General features: G+C 45.6%; 1 protein-coding gene across 1 annotated transcript in view; it reads left to right on the forward strand.

Annotated features, from left to right (window-relative positions):
- The window catches only part of Cachd1 (cache domain containing 1), a 230,044-nt gene extending 209,970 nt beyond the window's left edge, over positions 1–20,074 (forward strand). Inside the window, exons 20-27 of the mRNA XM_021199687.2 lie at positions 3,142–3,302; positions 3,599–3,685; positions 4,399–4,515; positions 6,026–6,177; positions 8,168–8,329; positions 9,449–9,526; positions 10,160–10,261; positions 18,341–20,074. Of these exons, the coding sequence (XP_021055346.1) occupies positions 3,142–3,302; positions 3,599–3,685; positions 4,399–4,515; positions 6,026–6,177; positions 8,168–8,329; positions 9,449–9,526; positions 10,160–10,261; positions 18,341–18,579 (1,098 nt within the window). The 3' untranslated portion in view covers positions 18,580–20,074. The remainder of the gene's footprint in view (positions 1–3,141; positions 3,303–3,598; positions 3,686–4,398; positions 4,516–6,025; positions 6,178–8,167; positions 8,330–9,448; positions 9,527–10,159; positions 10,262–18,340) is intronic.
- Positions 20,075–20,540: the final 466 nt, after the last annotated feature.

A 20,540-nucleotide genomic window follows, 5' to 3' on the forward strand; every position in this document is an offset into this window, starting at 1 on the left:
AGAGAGAGAGAGAGAGAGAGAGAGAGAGAGAGAGAGAATGATTTATTAGAATGACTTACAGGCTCCAGCTAGTCCAATAATGGCTGTCTACCAACAGAAGGTCCAGGAATCCAGGATTTGTTCAGATCCTGAGGCTGGATGTCTAGGCTAGTCATTAGTATATTCCGGAATTTCAAAAAAAGTATGTCCTAACTGCAGTGACAGAATAGATTTGCTAGTGAAAGCAAAAGGAAAGAGAGAGAGAGAGAGAGAGAGAGAGAGAGAGAGAGAGAGAGAGAGAGAGAGAGATTCTCCTTCCATGTCCTTCATGAAGATATGGCCCAGCGTCAAAGTGGGAGAGATGTGGAGTAAAAGTGGATCTTCCCTGGATCAGATATCCAGGTTAAAAGTGGGTCTTCCCACTTCAGATGATTTAATTAAGAAAAAATCCCTCAGAGGTGTGCCTGAGTTTTAATTAATTCCAGATGTAGTCAACTTGATGACTAAGGCTATCGATCACACCAACCCGTCTCTTTGAAGTTTCTGCTGAGGGCTGTTCCTATTCTGTTTACAAATGCCTGTGGTTCTGTGTGCTCCTGTCTCCAAAATATGATTTGGCTTCCTGACTCATAAAGGCTAGCCTACGTAAGTCCTCGATTATTCATCATGTTAGATGGGGAGTTTTCTGGAAATCATCCTGAAAGAGTGTTTATGTTTGTTTTTGTAGCTTAGAGTATTCTTCAGAAGTTGAATTGCTGCTAAGTATCTACTATATTCTTTAAAATTTGTGAATGATCTTAGCTAGAAAAGAACCCAACCCAAGGCTGGGCGCTGGAGGCGCACGCTTTTAATCCCAGCACTTGGGAGGCAGAGGCAGGCAGATTTCTGAGATCGAGGTCTCGAAAAGCCAAAAAAACAACAACCCTGGGTGAGGGGTGCGAGACCTAACATTCAAAAACTCATTCACAGGGAGCAAGTTGTTAATTTACATAGGCATTTATGTATCTCAGTCATTCAATGTACAGTATAATTTTGGGGGCTGGAGAGATATGGCTCAGCAGTTAAAAGTACTGGTTGTTCTTCTTGGGTTTCAATTCCCAGCACATACATGGCAGCTCACAACTGTCTATAATTCCAGTCCTCAGAGATCTAGCACCCTATACAGACATACATATAGACAAGATACCAGTACACATAAAATGAAAAGAGATTAACCTCTAAAGAATAAAAAAAAATAATTTGTAATGTGCTGGATTAACTTGAATATCTTAAACAAAATATTATGAAGTTGACTATGAAAAGCATTGCCAAGCAGAAAGGAGGAGTTTTTAAGTACCTACCGCCTCCACAACAACACCCCTGGACCTCCCTCACTCCATTGAGCATCACGGTTGCAACGCTCGCACAGTTTTTATATAAAAGTCTGGTCCTTTCTATGCATCTAGTTCATTTCTACAATGCTGTGGGGCAGGCAAAGCCACAAGATTGAAGTGAAAATACTCCTGAAAGGCAGGTTTTAGTTGAGTGGAAATTAGGATTTCTTTGTTGTTACTTTTAAAGTTGCATCGTGTGTGGGTGTACAGACATACACAGGGCACACGTGTAGAGGTTAGGAGACCACTTACAGGAGTCAGTTCTCTTTTAGCCATGTTGATCCCCAAGATGGAGCTCAGACTGTCAATTGGGGTGATAGGTGCTTTCACCCACTGAACTATCTTACAGGCCAGGGATAGGTAATATTTCCTTCCTTCTTTCTTTCTTTCTTCCTTTCTTCCTTTCTTCCTTTCTTTCTTCCTTCCTTCCTTCCTTCCTTTCTTTCTTCCTTTCTTTCTAAGATTTATTTATTTTATTTATACGAGTACACTATAGCTGTCTTCAGACACACCAGAAGAGGGCACTGGATCCATTACAGATGGTTGTAAGCCATCATGTGGTTTCGGGGAATTGAACTCAGGACCTCTGGAAAAGCAGTCAGTGCCCTTAACTGCTAAGCCATCTCTCCAGCCATCTTCTCCCTTAACAAAATCAAAACTTTCTTGATAGTGAAGCTTTTTTGCATAATAAGTCCATGTCATTGCATGTCCTAGCAGAGAGTGTCTTCCACACAGGGCAAAACTCCTCCAGAATCCTCTCTGTGACACAACCCTGGAATGTGGGCTCCTGGTCACCAACATTTTAAGAGATGAGATAAGAGTGCTGCTATTCCACTCCCGTTCCCCTTTGACACAGTCCAGGATCCATCTAGGGAATGGTGCTACCCACAGTGGGTTCTCTCTACCTCAACCAAGTCAAGCTAATCTCCCCACACACTAAGTGATATTAACACTAACCAACAATGATGTTATCTTTTTTTCTTATGATTATAAAACTAGTAGTTGGAGAGTTGGCTCAGAAGTTAAGAACACTTGCTGCTCTGCCAGAGGACCTGGAAGAGTTCAATCCCTAGCACTCCCATGGCTACTCACAGCCATCTGGAACTCTAGTTCCAGGGGATCTGATGCCCTCTTCTAGCCTCTGGAGACACATGCATGACACACAGACACAGGCAGGCACTACAGCCATCCACATAACATTGAAAAAGAAAAAAGCATAATAGAATAGCTATGAAAATTTATATTTATGTAAGTATAGATGAAAAATAATATATACCAACTATTACGTGAAAATTATATGGCACTGATAGAATTACCTGTAATTTTTTTTCTCACCCAAGTTAGGAAACAAGGTTTTTAACAAGCAGTGCTCGGCTTAAACCAAGAGATGTCTCAGTGGTCATGTGCCCTTGCTTCTCCTGCAGAGAACCTAAATTGGGTTCCCAGCACCTGGGGATCTAACACCCTATTCTAGCCTCCAAAAACACACACATATAAAAGTAAATCTTTTTAAAATACTAAAAAGTGTTGAATAGTGGGCCATGTGATGTTTTAATAATCACAATCTAAACTATTCTGTCTTTTCTGCAAGAAGGCTAAGTTGCCAGGTGATGGTGCCTTTAATTCTATCAATTGAGAGGCAGAGGCAGGAGAATCTCTGAGTTCAAGGCCAGCCTGTGAGAACAAAGCAAGCTCCAGGACACCCAAGGCTACACTGAGAAACACGGTCTTAAGAAACCAAAGAGGCAGAGGCAAGTCTTTGCACTGCTGTCTTTCATCTTTTTCACAGGGGGATTTGACGAACCTTGTGCATGGCAGCCACTGTTCTAAATACCGCCTGACAAGGATCCCAGGAACCAACGCATTTGTCGGCATCGTCAATGAGACCTGTGACTCTCTTGCCTTCTGTGCTTGCAGCATGGTGGACCGGCTCTGTCTCAACTGCCACCGGTGGGTTGGATTCTGTTCTTGGACTGTTTAATATTTTTACCAATGCTAGGCGTTTGGAGCAGAAAGGGTGGGGATGTGTCCTGGGGAAGGGAAGTCCAGGTTTACAGAAGCCTTGAGATCTGTGCTGTTCCCATGGCTGCAGGTTCAGGCCAAATGCTATTTAAATCTTCAGCCACAGCCTCACTTTCACTGTCGATTGTAACTTGCAAAGAATTTTTTTTTATTTTAATCCCCTGGTGTGTGTATGACATTCTGATGACATCTACCTCTGACTAGTAATTCTGTTTGCTTTTCAGAATGGAGCAAAATGAATGCGAATGTCCTTGTGAGTGCCCCCTGGAGGTCAATGAGTGCACTGGCAACCTCACCAATGCAGAGAACAGGTAAAAAAATTATGTGTGTTTGTGTGTGTGTGTTTATGTGTGTGTGTGTTTATGTCTGTGCATGCATAAATTTATATTTCTATGTATGCATGTGCACATGTACAAATGTATGTATGTGTATAATCTCCACGTTATTATCATGTTTTCTATAAATTTGTTTTGGGTTAAGAGTGTACAAAAATGCTTTGTTCTAATGAGGAACCTAGTCAGTAAGCCAGATTTCAAATAATGTCTGCCTTGAGGTTCAAATATATATATGCTGTGTAGTATTAAGAATGCATTGCTATATTAAAGCTGAGGAGATGGTTCCATGGATAAAGTTCCTGTTGTGCAAACATGCGGACTGAGTACAAGTCTCCACAGCCCTGTAAAAGCCAGGCAGTGACATGTGTGCCTGTAACCCTAACAATCCAGGAAATGGGCAGGAAGATGCCAAGGGCTTACCGATCAACCAATCTAGCCAGATCATGGTGCTCTAGCTTCCAGTAGGGGTGTGTGTGTGTGCATATGTGCACATATATTATTTCTATTGTACACAAATATAAACAAATTAAGCAATCCAGTAGTTAAATGGATTGACCCAAGGTCTCACTGAGTGTCAAAGCAACCTATACCAAATATAAAAACTCAGATTTGCCTGACATTATCAAGGACCTAGGTGTTTGGAATATGGGTGTCATTGACCCTAACCTCCAGACTTGCTTCCTGCATAGAAACCCGAGCTGTGAGGTTCACCAGGAGCCAGTTACATACACAGCTATCGACCCAGGCCTGCAAGATGCCCTGCAGCAGTGTGTCAACAGCAGATGTAACCAGAGGATGGAAAGTGGGTAAGAGACCTTCCTGAAAGCTGGGCTTGGTGGGACATGCCTTTAACCCAGCACTCGGGAGGCAGAGGCAAGAGAATCTCCGTGAAGTCAGCCTGGACTACAAAGTGAGTCCAGCACAGCCAGGGCTACACAGAGAAACCCTGTATCAAGAACTGCCCCCCCCACACACACACACAGGAGAGAGAGACTGACAGAGACAGACAGAGAGACAGAGGCTGTCTTGAGATCACTGCTCAGCAATTCCACTGAGCCTCTGAAGCCAGTGCTTAGTTTCCCCATCCTTCATGCTTTAAGGATATGTCTTTTGTGGGGAGCTAGGATGCTTCTTACACCATGAGCCTTATATCTCCCAGATGAAATCTTTCATCCCTGCTGGTTGCAGGTACTTGACTTTCCTCTAGGCTGAGAAGGGCCTCTGCTGTGAGTATGAGATCCTCTTGTTTCAATAAGCAAAGTGCAAGAGAAGTTCCAAGGGGTTAAGATCTCCTGGGCTGCCGGGCGTGGTGCCACACGCCTTTAATCCCAGCACTCGGGAGGCAGAGGCAGGCGGATTTCTGAGTTCGAGGCCAGCCTGGTCTACAAAGTGAGTTCCAGCACAGCCAGGGCTGTACAGAGAAACCCTGCCTCAAAAAAACAAAACAAAAAAAAAGGATCTCCTGGGCTTCCAAACAGGGCCCAAGACCCGACAGCCATCAAGGCTTCTCCAGGAAGGATTGCAGAACTCATTCGTTTTCCCTTCTCTGAAAACAGTTCTGCTCCAGGGCAGTTCTGAGAACTAACAGCCCTGTGTCCCCGGCTGCAGGCTGCTCCCCTCAGCGTGTTTTGGACTGGGCATGGGGCAGTGGCTATGGCAGATCTAGAGGAGGCGGATTCCCTCCCTCTGACTGCTGGTTACTGTGTTGATCAGGCAAAGTGAGGGCCCAGAGGGCACGTCAGCCTCATCTTTGGTTGAGCTGAGGAAAGGGTCACCCAAGCACTGATGAACATGGGTTGTCATGCTACATTTAGGGGCAGGTAGCACTGCCTGCCACCAGTGTAATTTATTAAGAGTCTCACTACGCACGCAGCTCAGGAGACTGGCTGTTAGGAAAGCTCTTTTAAACAGACTGACTACTCTTTTCCTGAATGTACTTGTCTATTATTTCTTCCTTTTCCAACAAAAACCAACATAATGACCACTCACATGGGGCATGCTAGACCAAAATCAAACAACCCTGGGGCCATTTGTCTTTGATCTTCTGAGATGACTTTGAATAAGGCCACACTAATTCCCACATGGAGGTTGTAAGGTAACTCAGAGAATACTTGGCCTTCTCTCATTGTCATGTGGCCCAGAGGCATGCAATAGCCAACCCCAGTTAAGGAACTGCTCTCCCCACTTGACGAGGAAAGGGGCTTGACAGGCAACCGTTCAGAGCAGGAGTAAAGCTGGGGCCCTGAGATCCCACTAAAGGCTAACTTACCTGCCCTCCCGCTCATACTGCTTCCTTAAACATTGTCAACCTGCCAGGGACTGTTTCGGTGTGCTGGACTGCGAATGGTGTGTGGTGGACAGTGATGGAAAGACTCACCTGGACAAATCCTACTGTGCGCCCCAGAAAGAATGCTTCGGGGGGATTGTGGGAGCCAAAAGTCCCTACGTTGATGACATGGGAGCCATCGGTATGTTGACTAAGGATCCACAGTTGATTTGACTCTTGAATGCAATTTTCTGCCTGTATCCTGGGACCAAAAATTAATCATCCTCTGCCCAACTTCCCTGATTCGTTTGCCCAGTCATCCTTAGTTAAAAAAAAAAACTCAAGGCAGATAATTACCTTCAGAGCTGGCTACACACTCTGTGCGGTGAGCAGCCAACCATGCTGCCAAATTTTGCAAGCCTGGAATTCATTCCCATGAAGCTGACTTTGAGAAATTCTGGCCTGTTTTCCACATGGCTGAACTCGAGTCTGCTTGGTTGTTCATCCCTGCACAGGGTCTGCCTGGGGTGTGCTAGTTCATCCACGAGCCTTCCCTTTCCCCTTCACACCTTTACAAGGTGGAAGGTTTCAGCTACCCATCACTGTTTAGGGCAATGAGGTCAGAAGATGCCAAGGCTACTTGCTTAGGGTATGGACGAAGACACCAGATGAAGAGCCCCTGGGATCAGGTCACCAGTCCTTGAAGATACTACCAAAGAGTCTTATTTATCATTGGATTTTTTTTTTTCCAGTATCTTCCCAGAATCGGCAGCATGCCCTTGCTCTTAGCTGGCAAATTTGAGTCACCGTATTTAAGCCGCTAGTGAATGTAGACGTTTCTCATCTTGGGATACAGTTGTGACCCCATAAACCTATTATGGGTTGAAAAAAAAAAAAAAGTCAAAATGTTTTTAACATTCAGTCTGCTGAATGTTAAATAACTTAACAAAACTGCTCGCTGCAGAGTGCTGGTTATTTAACCCTTGTGAGCCCTTGTGAGCCCTTGGCTGATTGGGAATTGCTATAGCCTGTATCAAGAGAGTATCTATCCTCCATATTACAAGCCCAAGGAGAGTTCAAGATTCCAAAACCCAAGCCGTTTTTACTGAATGCTTCATTACTTTTTACCGTCATGAAGGTGACAACTGAGTCAAATCATCACAAATTAGGGACCATCTGTATCTTGCATTTTTTTAAAAAGGTTTATTTATTTATTTTGTATACAGGAGTATATTGTTGTCATCTTTAGACACACCAGAAAAGGGCATTCGATTCCAAACATAGATGGTTGTGAGGCACCATGTGCCTGCTGGGAATAGAACTCAGGACCTCTGGAAGAGTAGTCAGGGCTCTTAACAGCTGAGCCATCTCTACAGCCCTGTATCTTGCTTTTTAAATGTCTGCACATTTACCCTGGCTGAAGGGAGGCTATATTCTCTCCTATGGGGATGTGGGTTTGAGTTCTTGTGTTCCTGCTGAACCAGGTAAGGGCACAGTTCACACAAACATACTCCAAAGGGTTCTTTTCTGTGCTTACAGGAGGCCACACACCTCTGCAACTTGGTCTGTGAAGCACAGACTTATGTACATCATCTCCCTTAGTTCATGTGTCCTTCAAAGAAGCCCACCTCACCTTTCTCTACTAGGTGCTGTTGCCTCTTGAGGGGTAGCCAGGCCTCCATCGGCACTAGGCAATGCATGTGTGTACGTGGTTGTCATCTGTTCACTCTTTGCAGCAGCCCTTAGTAGCAATGCTCTTGCTCTGTGTAGCAACAACCGTTTAAGAGTCAAGGCTGGGGCTGGTGAGATGGCTCAGTGGGTAAGAGCACCCGACTGCTCTTCCGAAGGTCCGGAGTTCAAATCCCAGCAACCACATGGTGGCTCACAACCATCCATAACAAGATCTGATGCCCTCTTCTGGAGTGTCTGAAGACAGCTACAGTGTACTTACATATAATAAATAAATAAAATCTTTTTTTTAAAAAAAAAAAAAAAAAAGAGTCAGGGCTAGAACGAGGCTTCCACTCCCACATTCTTGTGTGTCAGTGAGGAATTTAGAACGTAGCACCTCTGTCCACCAAACCCTTCCCCCCTGCTCCCTTCCCTCCCACCAGCCTTGCTCCATGCCCACCTCCCCCTTGCACTTGGGAGATGCTGCTGACAGGACACATCCGTTCGTTGCTTCTCCGCAGGTGATGAGGTGATCACACTAAACATGATTAAGAGTGCTCCGGTGGGCCCTGTGGCCGGCGGCATCATGGGCTGCATCATGGTGCTGGTCCTTGCCGTGTATGCTTACCGCCACCAGATCCATCGCCGCAGCCACCAGCACATGTCACCTCTTGCTGCTCAAGGTGAGTGTAGAAAGCCTCTTGGAGGTGGTTCAGCAGCGGGTTTGTCTAGGCCCCTCAGAAACCCTAGAGCAGCATGACATCTGACGTGCCCACAGCCTGCTTTCTAATTTAGTGCCTAAATTCCACATGCCCCATTTTGATTACCCAGAAAATACCAGGCCCTTTCCAGATGCTGCCAACATCCTCATCCCTCACATTCTTCGTGGCCTACATAAACTGGGCAGCTAGGGTGCTGACAGTGTGTCAGATCCTGCCCTTGCAGGTCTGAACCCAAGCAAATCAGAGACCTCCAGATCATTATGAGCAAAAATATAAATCTATCCAGTTGCATCCCTGTACATTAGAATAGTCAGATCTTTCCAAACTGAATAAATCATCGAAGCAAACTATAAAAAAAAGTTGGCCTATAATCTCGACCTTGTTGCCAGAGTCTTGAGTCTGCCATCTGTACTCAAAAACCATTCCCACCCTACCTGAAGTCCCCAGAGATGTGTCAGCCCGCCCTTTGTGAAAGTAAACTCAACTCACAGTTGTCCTGTCCACTTAGCTCAGCTTGTAGGACTAGTGACAAGTTGGTGCTAGGTGTTGCTATGACGACAGGCCTGACACAGACTAGCCACAAAGAGAGAGGTATACCTGCCTGGGATTGGGCTAGACTCAGGGTGGCCGCATCCAGTGTGGCCTTGCACCTGTATGCAGCCCTACAGCCTCTTCACAGCTCAGCCAGCGATGCTTCAGACCCAGTTCTTCTGCTTAAGCCCTTGATAGAAGATTAACATGTTGGCCTCCACCCGTTTCATCTTCCTCCAGAACACTATTCTAGATGCTCTCCCCTTATTCCCTGTAACAGACAGGGGCATCTGTTCATTCTCTTGCAAGCTCACTATTTTATTTTATTTTATTTTATTTTATTTTATTTTGTTTTATTTTAGAGGGGCTGTTGATAGAACCCGGCACCCTTGAGGCAAGCTTTCTATCACTCTGCCCCATCCACTGCCCTGAACTCATTCTTGACGGAATGCTGTCACCTGGCCTTCAAACCAGCACTCAGCAGGGCATTAAAGCCAACGGTTTTGTTTGATTAAATAGTCATGTTTCTCTCTTTCTAATGATGGACAGAAATGTCAGTGCGTATGTCCAACCTGGAGAATGACAGAGATGAAAGAGATGATGACAGCCATGAAGACAGAGGCATCAGTGAGTATCTGCCACCCCCTGCCTCGTGTGTCAGCGGGAGGCTAATCCAAAATAAATATTCTCTCTTATGTCCTTTTGGCTTGTATTAAAATTTCAGAAGCCTTGACATGGTAGTTTTTTTTCTTCCCCCTTTCACTAGGAATAAGTGTGGGTCTCAGCTTTGTTTCAGAATATCTCAAAAGCCTTTTTTTTTTTTTTTTGATGTTATCTTTTACACTTTCTTTGACCTAAAGCCTCTCCCTCCATGACTTTTCCAACATGTTGTTTTAGAAAGAGAACTTTCTAGAATTTTTTTTTTTTAGTCCCCTAATTAGTGTACACATCTCAGAGTAATAGAAAAGTGATTTCTTTCTTAAAAGAGACTTCTGTTGATGTTGAGATCCCATGGCCTTTAACTGCCTAGATGTTAGCCTGCTGGTGTGTGCTGGAAATAAGCAGTTGACTGCCCCTCCGTGCATCAGCCCTAAGCCAGCTCCCCCCACCTCTTTAGGATCCTTTAAAAAATTATTTATTCTAACTCCTGAAAGAATAACTCCTCCAACACCTGAGTGAGCAGGCATGTTCAGAGAAAGGGGGTTGAACAATTAAGGACCTGGCACGGGGATGACATTAATTGTCCGTGATGTCCCGCAGTCAGCAACACCCGGTTCATAGCTGCAGTCATGGAGCGACACGTACACAGTCCAGAAAGGAGGCGACGCTACTGGGGCCGCTCGGGAACCGAAAGTGATCATGGTAAGATCTGATCTCCGGCATTAGAGCTCCCGGAGGCCCGGGCTATGCTGTGGGAGGCGGGCACAGACTGGCTCTCCCTTTCTCCTGTTCTGTACTTAAGCTAATTTATTTTGACATAGTTCCCCCAAAGGATACACCCAAGAATGACATGGCTTGAGAAAAGTGTCAAGCTAAAGGGCCCTGACCACACAGATGGCTTTCAAGTTGTTCTCCATCAAGAAGGTGGGGGCTGGTGAGATGGCTCAGTGGGTAGAGATTCTTGCAGCCATGCCTGATGACCTGAGTTCAATCCATGGAATCAACATGACGGAAGGAAAGAGCTGATTCCCTCAAGTTACCTCTGACTGCTCCATACAACAGTGTACAGGCACACATACACAAATAAATGTAATTTTTTTTTTCTTCTCTGTGTAGCCTTAGCTGTCCTAGAATTCACTTTGTAGGCCAGGCTGGCCTCGAATTCATCGAGACCTTTTTGACACTTATTTCATATCTGTAGCCAAATACCCAGCGAAAACAACTTCAGGGAGGAATTATTCCTTTGACTCAAGGTTAAGAGGTTCAGTTTGGTTGCTAAGCAACCATATGTATGGCTTAGACCTGTATCTTGAGTAAAACATCATAGTGGCGGGGCAGTCGTAGAAGACAGCTATGATCACCCTTGCTGGGGTAGATGGAGTCAGGGGCACACACCAGAAAATAGTCAGAGTAATATAAACCAAGAGCAGCCACCAATGACCCACTTCCTTCATCCAGGTCTCATCTTCCAGAGTTCCCAGAACTTTCCAAAATAATGTTTCTAACTCTGTGTGTGTGTGTGTGTGTGTGTGTGTGTGTCTGTCTGTCTGTCTGTCTGTCACTAAAGGTTCATACTTTTGGTGTGATTCCCTTACCCAGGGCCTCCTGTTGCTGGTGGACCAGTGTCAGCATCATACGCTTCAGTCATAGACAAATCTAGGCTGTCTTCTAGCATTGTCCATCCCCATCTCTGGCAATGTCTTCCAGGTTCAAAAGCTTTGATTAGGAACAACCATTTGCACTGACCCATGTCTTGGGAAGTCCCACATCCTTTCCCAAAGACCAGCCACAGCACAGGGCTTCTCACATTCTTGGTGTTTTGTTGCTTATTGTCTCTGGAACAGCAGGTGTGTCAGTTCTGAGCCTCACTGCCACTATCAACCAAAAAACAGAACCAAAGTAAAAGAATGCTTTATTGTTAAAGCTAGCTAAGTCTTTGAATATGCTTAGGTAATTACTTAAACCTTTTTTTTTTTTTTTTTTTTTAAATCTTGGCTTTTCCCACACCTATCCTGAAAAGAAGAAAAAAAACTTTCAAACACTGTATCTCTATTCATATGCAAGAAGCACAGAAGATGACATAGCTCCAAGCAACCAATAGTCCCCTGATACCACCTCAGGGATGCAATCTTCCCTTGGAAGATGTAAGATGCTGCAGCCCAGCCTGGTAAATCAGAGGCTGTGTATTGAGCTTTGAATGACATTGTTCCCACTGACTAAATAGAACCTTCGGGTTTCTATGGAGAACAGAGGCAGAACTTAAATTTTTCAGTTTCTTGCCTTCCTGCCTCCCCTATCCCCCACCCTCACCCCACCCCCCACAAAAGAATCCTTTGAACCTGCGTAAGTTCTTCTGCTAGGTCATTCTGTGCCTTCTCTTTTGAATACTAAAGCAGGTTCCAGGGCTACTAAAGTTCAGCAGAAATAATTTCTTATTCAGCAGAAACGCCAGCTCTCGGCTCTCCCTCTCCCATGGCATCCATACCAAATTAGGATGTGGAGTAACGATGTGTTTCCCAGTTCCTTCCACTGTCTTGGTGATATAGCACGAAGCAGCAGCTTAGGTAAAGTGCCCCGTGAAGCCTGAGTACCTGAGCCAGTGAGGCAGCAAAGGGCTCACAGTCGCTCACCTCTCACTAATTGGATTTCTATTATCCCCAAGGAATAAAAAAAAAAAAATAGTTTCTCATGCAGACAGAATACACCACCAAAGGAAGTGTAAAGTGTTGACGGCACCCAGATCCAAAATACATCATTAAATCAATGGAGCTTAACAGTAGACTGTTGTATCCCTGAACCTGTACAGCATGTCACCAAAAGTGACCCATCAAGTGGATGGCCCTGTCACGCCAGCAGGATAAAGTCTACGTGCACATTAAGAGAAAAAATAGAATTGATTGTTTTGTCAACATGGTTCTGAGTGGTGGTCCCCTGTGTTATGCCTGTTCTGGGCGTGTCCTGTACACTGGACAATGTGGGGCTGGGGGAACACCCTCGAGGCAAGGATGAGTTCACTTTAGAGTCTAGAGTCTCACCTCTTGTTGAGACTCTAGTGAGCTATTTCAGTCCTTAGTTTCCTGATCCTTAAAAGTGGAATGGCCAGCTGTGGTAACACACATCTAATCCCGGCACTCTAGATGCAGAGGCAGGCAGATCCTGTGATGTGGATGCTAGCCTGATCTACTCAGCAAGTTCCAGGCCAGCTAGGGCTACACAGGGACGCTCTGTCTTGAAAATAAATACATACATAAATAACAGGAATAAACTTTCTACCTGGTAAAGTTCTTGAGAAGATTAAAGGGCATGGGTCGGTGGGAGCTTGGGGCTCAGGCTTACACCTGTGCTCTCTCCTCCCTGCCAATACTCTAGGGGAACCCAGAAATGACCCATAGATGTGTATGCTAGAGTGCTAAAAGCCTAGGTCCCTGGGAAGCTGTATAGCGATGATGTTCCTAGAATGAAAATTTGCTGTTGCTTGGAAACTTACAGAAATAGTTCGTGAGGACAGGTCTTAAAGCATAAGTTTTTTTTTAACCTTTGGTGCTAGGAATGAAAACTAGGATCGCGTACATGCTAGGCAAATGCTCTTGTGTTGCGAATCCCCCCAACCCCGCTTTCATCAACATCCTAAGACGTTTGTTCTTGTCAGCAGCATAGGAGCCTTTCAAGGTGAGCTACTTACTAAACAGCTTCTGTGACCGTGCGTCTGTCTGCTTTGTCTCATATTTCTCTTGAAAACAGCATGTCACGTCTGATATCTACTGGCTTATTTTTTAAGTTTAAGAATACCAGCCAGCACGTGTTTATTTGCCCCTTGTAACTTTATATTTCTGTTACTTCCTCACTAGAAACTTGACAACCGAGTTTAGACAGGTATTTTTTCCTTTTTGAAAATGGGATTTTTCCCTCATCCTTGGCCGTTCCCAAGTTACTTTTTTCCAAGACAAATGATGAATGAAAACCTAGTCAAAAGCAGACCATATTCTGGAGCTACCCTCCTAAAGTTACTGCCTGTGGCCACTAGATGGCGAGTGAATCCCTGAAGGAACCTTGTGCTTTCCCAAGTAGCAGTGTCTTGGGAAGTGGAACGTAAACACATAAGCAGAATGCCAAAACTACAGAAGCCAAATTTGGTCTTCTATTCCTCATGGGTGCCTGGCCTCACTCCTAAAGTGTGGATCTTACTTGAGGCTATCTCCATAGATGCTTTTCTACATATGCCTTTGCAATTGCTGCCAGAGGTCCTTTGTGTTTAGATAGCATTTTTTCCGTGATCCCTCACAGTTCTCAGTACACAGCACAACTGCCTGGCATCGAGTAAATGGTTATTTATTGGATGAGAAAATGTGTCTGTGGGCTGAGGAAAAGGCTCTGGTGTGCAAAGCGCTTGCTGCACAGGGGTGAGGACCTGAGTTTCCATAGAACCCACACAAAGCCAAGCACAATAGCCCCATCTATAAGCCCAGAGTTCATATGGGAGGTGGAGATGGGAGAATCCCCGGGAGTTTGTGGGAGGGCTAGACTGGTGTATACAGCAGCAAATGAGACCCTCCCTCTAACAAAGGAGGATGTAAGGACCAACACTGGAGATTGTTCTTTGACCCATACTCACACGACTACCACATACACCCACAAAAGCAGACTTAAAGAGAAAGAAAAGGACGTGCATTGTTTCACCTGCTGCTCTGCCACTGGCTGTGCCCTGGGGGTTCCCACTCATGTAATTAAATCCTCAGAAAGTGTGGAGTGAATGAATCATGTGTTGGTGTACACTTTTTATCACTTGCAGATGCTGGGAGAACCCATCTCAGAAGGGGAAACTGTATTTTTGGCTCACAGTTTCACAGGTCTCAGTCTATGTTTAGCCAGTCATGCATGCTATTTCTGGGCCCTGGCCAGGCAAACAGTGATGACTGAGGACATAGTGGGTGAGGTACATCTTTCCAGGGCGAGCCTCCTCTAAGTGCATACTTCTCTAAGTGGACCCCACCACCTACTTCCCACCTCCTCCCACTAATGCTGCATGGTTTGAATCTATCAAGGGATCAGTCCACAGATGAGGTTGGAGCCATCTTGGTTGAGCCCCTTCCCAAAGCACAATAAACAATATCCAAGCCCCCAACACAGGAGCCTCTGGGGACATCTCAAATCCAAACACAAAGAGGCAAATAGTTATAGAATATCTCTGGACTAAAAACTATTGAATAGGAAAAAAAATGGATTTCCAAATCTTCCTAATTATATGAGACTAGTGTTTGGCATGCTAGGGAAAGCTGTGGGGAACAGAAAACACATTGATGTCATTACTTGGGGAATTATAGTGTGCGAAGGCTTGCTTGTTTTTAGAGTTTTGGGGACTGATTCTAAAGCCTTGTCTATGCCAGGCAAGTGGTTTCCCACTGAGGTATCTTCCTAGCCCTTTTTACTTTATTTTGAGACAGAATCTAAGTTGCTCAGGTTGGCCTTGAAGTTGCTCTGTAGCCCAGACAAGCCTTGAACCTGTATCTTCCTGCGATACAGTTTCTAAGATGCTGCGTTTACAGATCTGTACCTGTGGACCTGGCTGGTTTTGCTGTGAAGTCTCTCCTTTGTGCAAGGCACTGTGTTCAATATACTAGGAGAGCAGGGGCAGCAAATAAGAAATATTGGCTAGCCAGACAAAGTAGTGACCATCTCTAACCCCAGCATGTGAATGAAGCACAGCAGGAGGATTTTGAGCTACTTCCTGAGTTCCAGGCTAGCCTGGGCTATGTAGCAAGACCATATCTCCAAAAGTAATAAACCAAAACAATGGGGCCATCTGCCAACAAAGAACCTGTTTTCAGTATAATATGCTAATCTCAGAATGCCATGCAGAGAGATAAAGGGAGACCAAACCCAGGTGGCTCACAAGACCTGAGGCAGGTCAGGGGGATGGGCATGGACGACTTACTGGAGAAGACCTAAGGCACAGTGAAGCATGAAGCATAGTAGCAGGACCCGAGAAGGTGGGAACTTACACTGGGTGTGCTAAATCCATGACCAGTCCCTTACTGTGGCACTTGGAAGTGACCAGAGATGAGATCCGCCCGAGTGGCATCTAGACAAAGAGCTTAAAGGCTTTGCTAATTGACATCCTCCTTGATATGCAAAGGACAGTGTGGTTCGGACACATGTCTAGCATCTTTCAGAGTCTGGCCTCCCATCTCACAATGTAGTCTTAGCCCTGCCCCCTATCGCTTAAACATGGATAAAGGTGCCACAGTTTCCCCAACCTCTGAATCTAGAAACCTGGACCATCTACAGGGGTGTCAAGCCCTCTAACCCCTTTACCTGGTAGGTCCATTTGGCCCCCAAGCTCTCTGCTTCCTCCCAGGAACAACCTCTGGATGTTGGGTGCTTCTCCACCTTTAAGCACTATTACTGTCCACCATGGACTTGAGGTCTGGGATGCAGCCTCCAATTCTCTGAGCACCTGGCTTCTGCTCAGATGGTATTGACAAGTGTCAATACACCCCCAGTACCTGCCACTAAGTGCTGGTGGTTTCAACTAGCGTTTTCACCCTAGCCTCAGCCCCCCTACCCCGCAGCCTTGCCTGCTTTCCCCACACCCAGCTTTTCACCATTTCCCCAAGGTAGCCAATCCTTTTTAAGGCAGTGGCTCTCAACCTTCCTAAGGCTTCAACCCTTTGATACAGTTCCTCATGTTGTGGCGACCCCCAACCATAAGCTTATTGTATTGCTACTTCTGTAACTGTAATTTTGCTACAGTTGTGAATCATAGTGTAAATATCTGATAGGAGACCCCCAAATGTCCCTCTAAAGGGTGATGACCCAGAGGTTAAGAACCACTGCTTTAGGGCTGTTGTTCAGAGTCATTACATATGATTATGCCCTGCCAGTACCAGTGGGTACCTTAACTGGTGGCCTTTCCTCCTGCCTTGCTCCTGCCAGTCTCTCCTGGCACCTGTACAAAGGTACAGTGATAAGACCAATTGCAGCCAACTCTGCCCACTTTCCCAACTTTGCTGAAGCCATGCCTGTTTCTCTCTAGTTGTGTGTGTGTGTGTGTATCAGGCTCTCAGCATCAAGATGGTCCCAAACAAGTCATTCTTTGGTGCTTTGGTAAGACTCAGAGTCCCCAGGTCTCCCCTGACTCAAGTTATAGCCAGTCGCCTTACCATATGACCACCCATACCTGATACCTGGTTGCCTAGCAACCTCTGCAATCGGCCCTGTCCCACTTTCCCATATTCTTCATTCCCATATTCTTCATTAGGCTGTGCAGTGACTTCCTATGTCTCTTGTTTCCATCCTCCAAACTGCCAGTAGGTCTCTCTGGCCACAGGTTACTCATGGCTGGCCATTTATAGGGAGAGCGTGCACCTATTGTCTATGCCAGCATACACATCATGCAGTAACTCTAATTGATCTCTCCACCTCTCACGTCCCTGCTGCCCAGCTACCTACTAACACACATCCGAGGCGTGCAGTACAGGAGTCACTTCACAGCTCCATGCTTCTGGGGCTGGCATCCTGTCTCCTTCCTTGGGTCACTTCGCCAAAGTCTTACTCACCCAATGAAAGTAGGGCGACCCCTCCCCACTCCTTCAGCCAGGATCAGTTAGTCCACCTGCTCTCAGCTGAACCTCACCACTCTGCATTAGAGGAAGCATCTCTCCTACTCAATTTGAGTCACTAAGGAAGGGAGATGAGTTATTTCACTTGTCACCCCCTACCCTAATGTGGCCCACAGTAAAAGAGTGAGCAGTGGCCTATGCCCTTGCTTGTCTCAAACACTGGTGGCTTATCCCCCTCTGCGGGATCAGGATTTTGGCTGGGAAGTACCTCCAGTCCCTTAGCAGAGTGACCTGTACCTGAGAGATGCCCAGTAAACACCCTCTGCATGTGGCTGCTCAACAATTCTTCCAGCTGAGTTATGTGTTACTGAGGACCTAGATTTGCCTTTATTACGTCTGCACAGAGCAGGCATTTTCAACCACACCGTGTATCCTGCTTGGCTGAATGCAAGCACATCAATTTTGCAGTCTCAGATGTGACTAGTCCCTACCCATGGGTGAGGGCTGATTGACACTGAGGTGCCAGGAAACTATTAATGAGCTGTCACTTTTCAAAACATTTAGAAGAGGTTTGTGTGGGTTTTTTTTTTTTTCAATATTTAAAAACATGCCAAGGTTCTTGGAAAGGAACCCTTTGATCAACTAAGGTATTCTCTTTTGAAACATGTATTACTTAGAATACTGAAAGAAATGAATCTTTAAACATAGTGAGCCGGCTTACACAGAGAATAGTTGATTCCTTTCTAGTTGCTCTGGGTTAGATGGGAATTTGATGTTTCATTAAGCGCTAGAACCTTGGATCAGTTCCTTCTGTTCTCTGGCCACCTCTCTACTAGAGTGGGCTTTGAGAGCCTAGCTTATGCAGAAATCACTGACCTGTGTTTTGCTGGAGACATGTGCCAGAATGGGTACCTACCGAAAACAGGGCATATGGGGTGATTTCATAGTGGGGCCTGGGGGTTTGGAGTAATGATTCTTGTTCCTCCCCCCCACACACACACACACATACTTTGCTGTTTAATATGGTTGTGTATTTATGGTTAATTGTTTTTAGGAAAAACAAGCAAACCCTGTTTTCTCTGGGTCTCCTTAACATTAACATACTTCAGCCTCTGTTGGTGATAGGCAGATGTTGGCACCTAAGTGGTGCTAGCACTGGGCTGCACGCCCATCTTAGCCAGTCGGGTCTGTGTCCTGAGGCCATGTTTTGTTCCTTTTCTAGGGTACAGCACCATGAGCCCCCAGGAAGACAGTGAGAACCCTCCATGCAACAATGACCCTTTGTCAGCTGGGGTGGATGTAGGGAACCATGATGATGACTTGGACCTGGACACCCCGCCTCAGACTGCAGCCCTGCTGAGCCACAAGTTCCACCACTACCGCCCACACCACCCGACCCTCCATCACAGCCACCACCTGCAGGCGGCCGTGACAGTGCACACTGTGGATGCTGAATGCTAACAACCCTCTCGCCTCCCCGAGCAGAGGGGCCCTGCATTGTGACACAGAATGCTCTGCGAAGAAATGAATCCGCCTACAGCCCTGTCACGTGGCACGAGCCAGCGTACAGCCCTGTCACGTGGCACGAGCCAGCATACAGCCCTGTCACGTGACACGCTTTGTCCAGTGTGGTTCCACGGGTTTGCTGCCTGCTGGCTTGTTTAAAAACTGGAACCACAAAGTCCTGTTTGTGGGGATCTGATGCTGGTTCTGTAACGGAGGGGGAGCCTGATGAACTGACCTGCCATGGTGGAATGGAACAGTAGGCACACCTCCAACACAGACACACATAGGGAACTGAGCCAGAGGAGTGCTCCCAGCACCAGAAGCACTCAGTCCCTTAACTGGAAGAAAGCTGGAGCCGAGGCCAGGAATGTGGCACGCCAGATGCCACCAGCTACTGGACGGACTCCTGTGTTTCCTAGCGGTACCTGGACACCACCATAACTGTACAGAGCTCACCTTAGGCTCTAAACGATGCATCTCAAAATTTCTAAGTAAAGGATTATTTTTCTACTATTTATTGAACTTCCAAACTTTGTGGGAGGGGAAAGGAAACGAGAGATTCTCGGCCTTCACCCTGGCTGTTGTGTGTGATGATGTGGTTCTTTGATTACGGAGTTGTGTTTCTTAGTTAACTGGTGATCTGCCCACTGCCCTCATCCACAAAAAAGAAAAAGAAAAAGAAAAGAAAAGAAAGAAATTGGGGAAATGAAGAAATCTTTCTCTGGCTTGTTTATGTCACTTCCTGGAAAAAAAAAAAAATGTTATCTGTGATAGTGTTCCCTCTTTGGAAGGGCAGTGATCCAAGATGTTTTCAAAGAAACTTCATTCCTTTAGAAGTCATTTCCACCTCCCATGTGATGGTTTTCCTTAGGTTTCTACGAAATCTAGTATTATAACCGTCCCGTAGCCTTCCAGCTTAGGAAGGTTTGGGTTTATTCTCTTTGTTTTAAAGACTATAAATTTTAAGATGTCTCCTCTTTTACTCTGAGAATATTAAACAGGTAAAGGGAGACATTTTAAAATTGTGCAATTGTGGTTCTTATAAGATTTCTTTTGAAATCACAGCTCCAAGCTGCTGCCACGGATCCACCAAACTGCTTTTAGCTTCCACGGGGCTTCATCAAATGGCTACTGGGACGTGGGGGCATTGGGATTTTTAAAGTAGTGTTCTAATTCCAGTGGTGTATCTTAGATTCACGCTTTGTGATTCAAATATGTTATGAAGACGTTCTTTGCACCGTGTGTGTGTAAATCTCCGTTTATATATAGTTGGAAAAAAAAATCACCAAATAATGTTTTAATGATAGGGTATCATGATATACTGTAAAAAATAAAAATTGGGTCCTCAGCACTACAGAAAGTAAACTATACATGTGCTCCCTGGAAAGCCCTTCATACTGTGTATAAAGTTGCAGTCTAGTGAAATAAACTGTATGCAATGGACAGTCAAGGGGCTGCTGGTATCTGACGTGCTGTTTCTTACCCTGTGCGGCCTAGACATCCTTCCGATGCTCTAAACAACTTCAGGCCTCTTGACCATCTTAAATGCACAAAGAAATGTAAGGATATTGATAGACTAAAAGAAAGAACAAACATAGGAAGGAGCCTGATATAGCTGTCTCCTATGAGGCTCTGCCAATGCCTGGCAAATACAGAAATGGATGCTCACAGTCATCTATTGGACAGAGCTCAGGGTCCCCAATGAAAGAGCTAGAGAAAGGACCCAAGGAGCTGAAGGGGTTTGCAGCCCCATAGGAGGAACAACAATATGAACTAACCAGTACCCCCAGAGCTCCCAGGGACTAAACCACCAACCAAAGAAAACATGATGTGGACTCATGGCTCTAGTGGACTCATGGCTCTAGCTGCATCTGTAGCAGAGGAGACCTTGTCGGTCATCAATGGTAGGAGAGGCC

This window comes from Mus pahari, chromosome 6 (genome assembly GCF_900095145.1).
Source record: "Mus pahari chromosome 6, PAHARI_EIJ_v1.1, whole genome shotgun sequence".
In the NCBI taxonomy this organism is placed as follows: domain Eukaryota; kingdom Metazoa; phylum Chordata; class Mammalia; order Rodentia; family Muridae; genus Mus; species Mus pahari.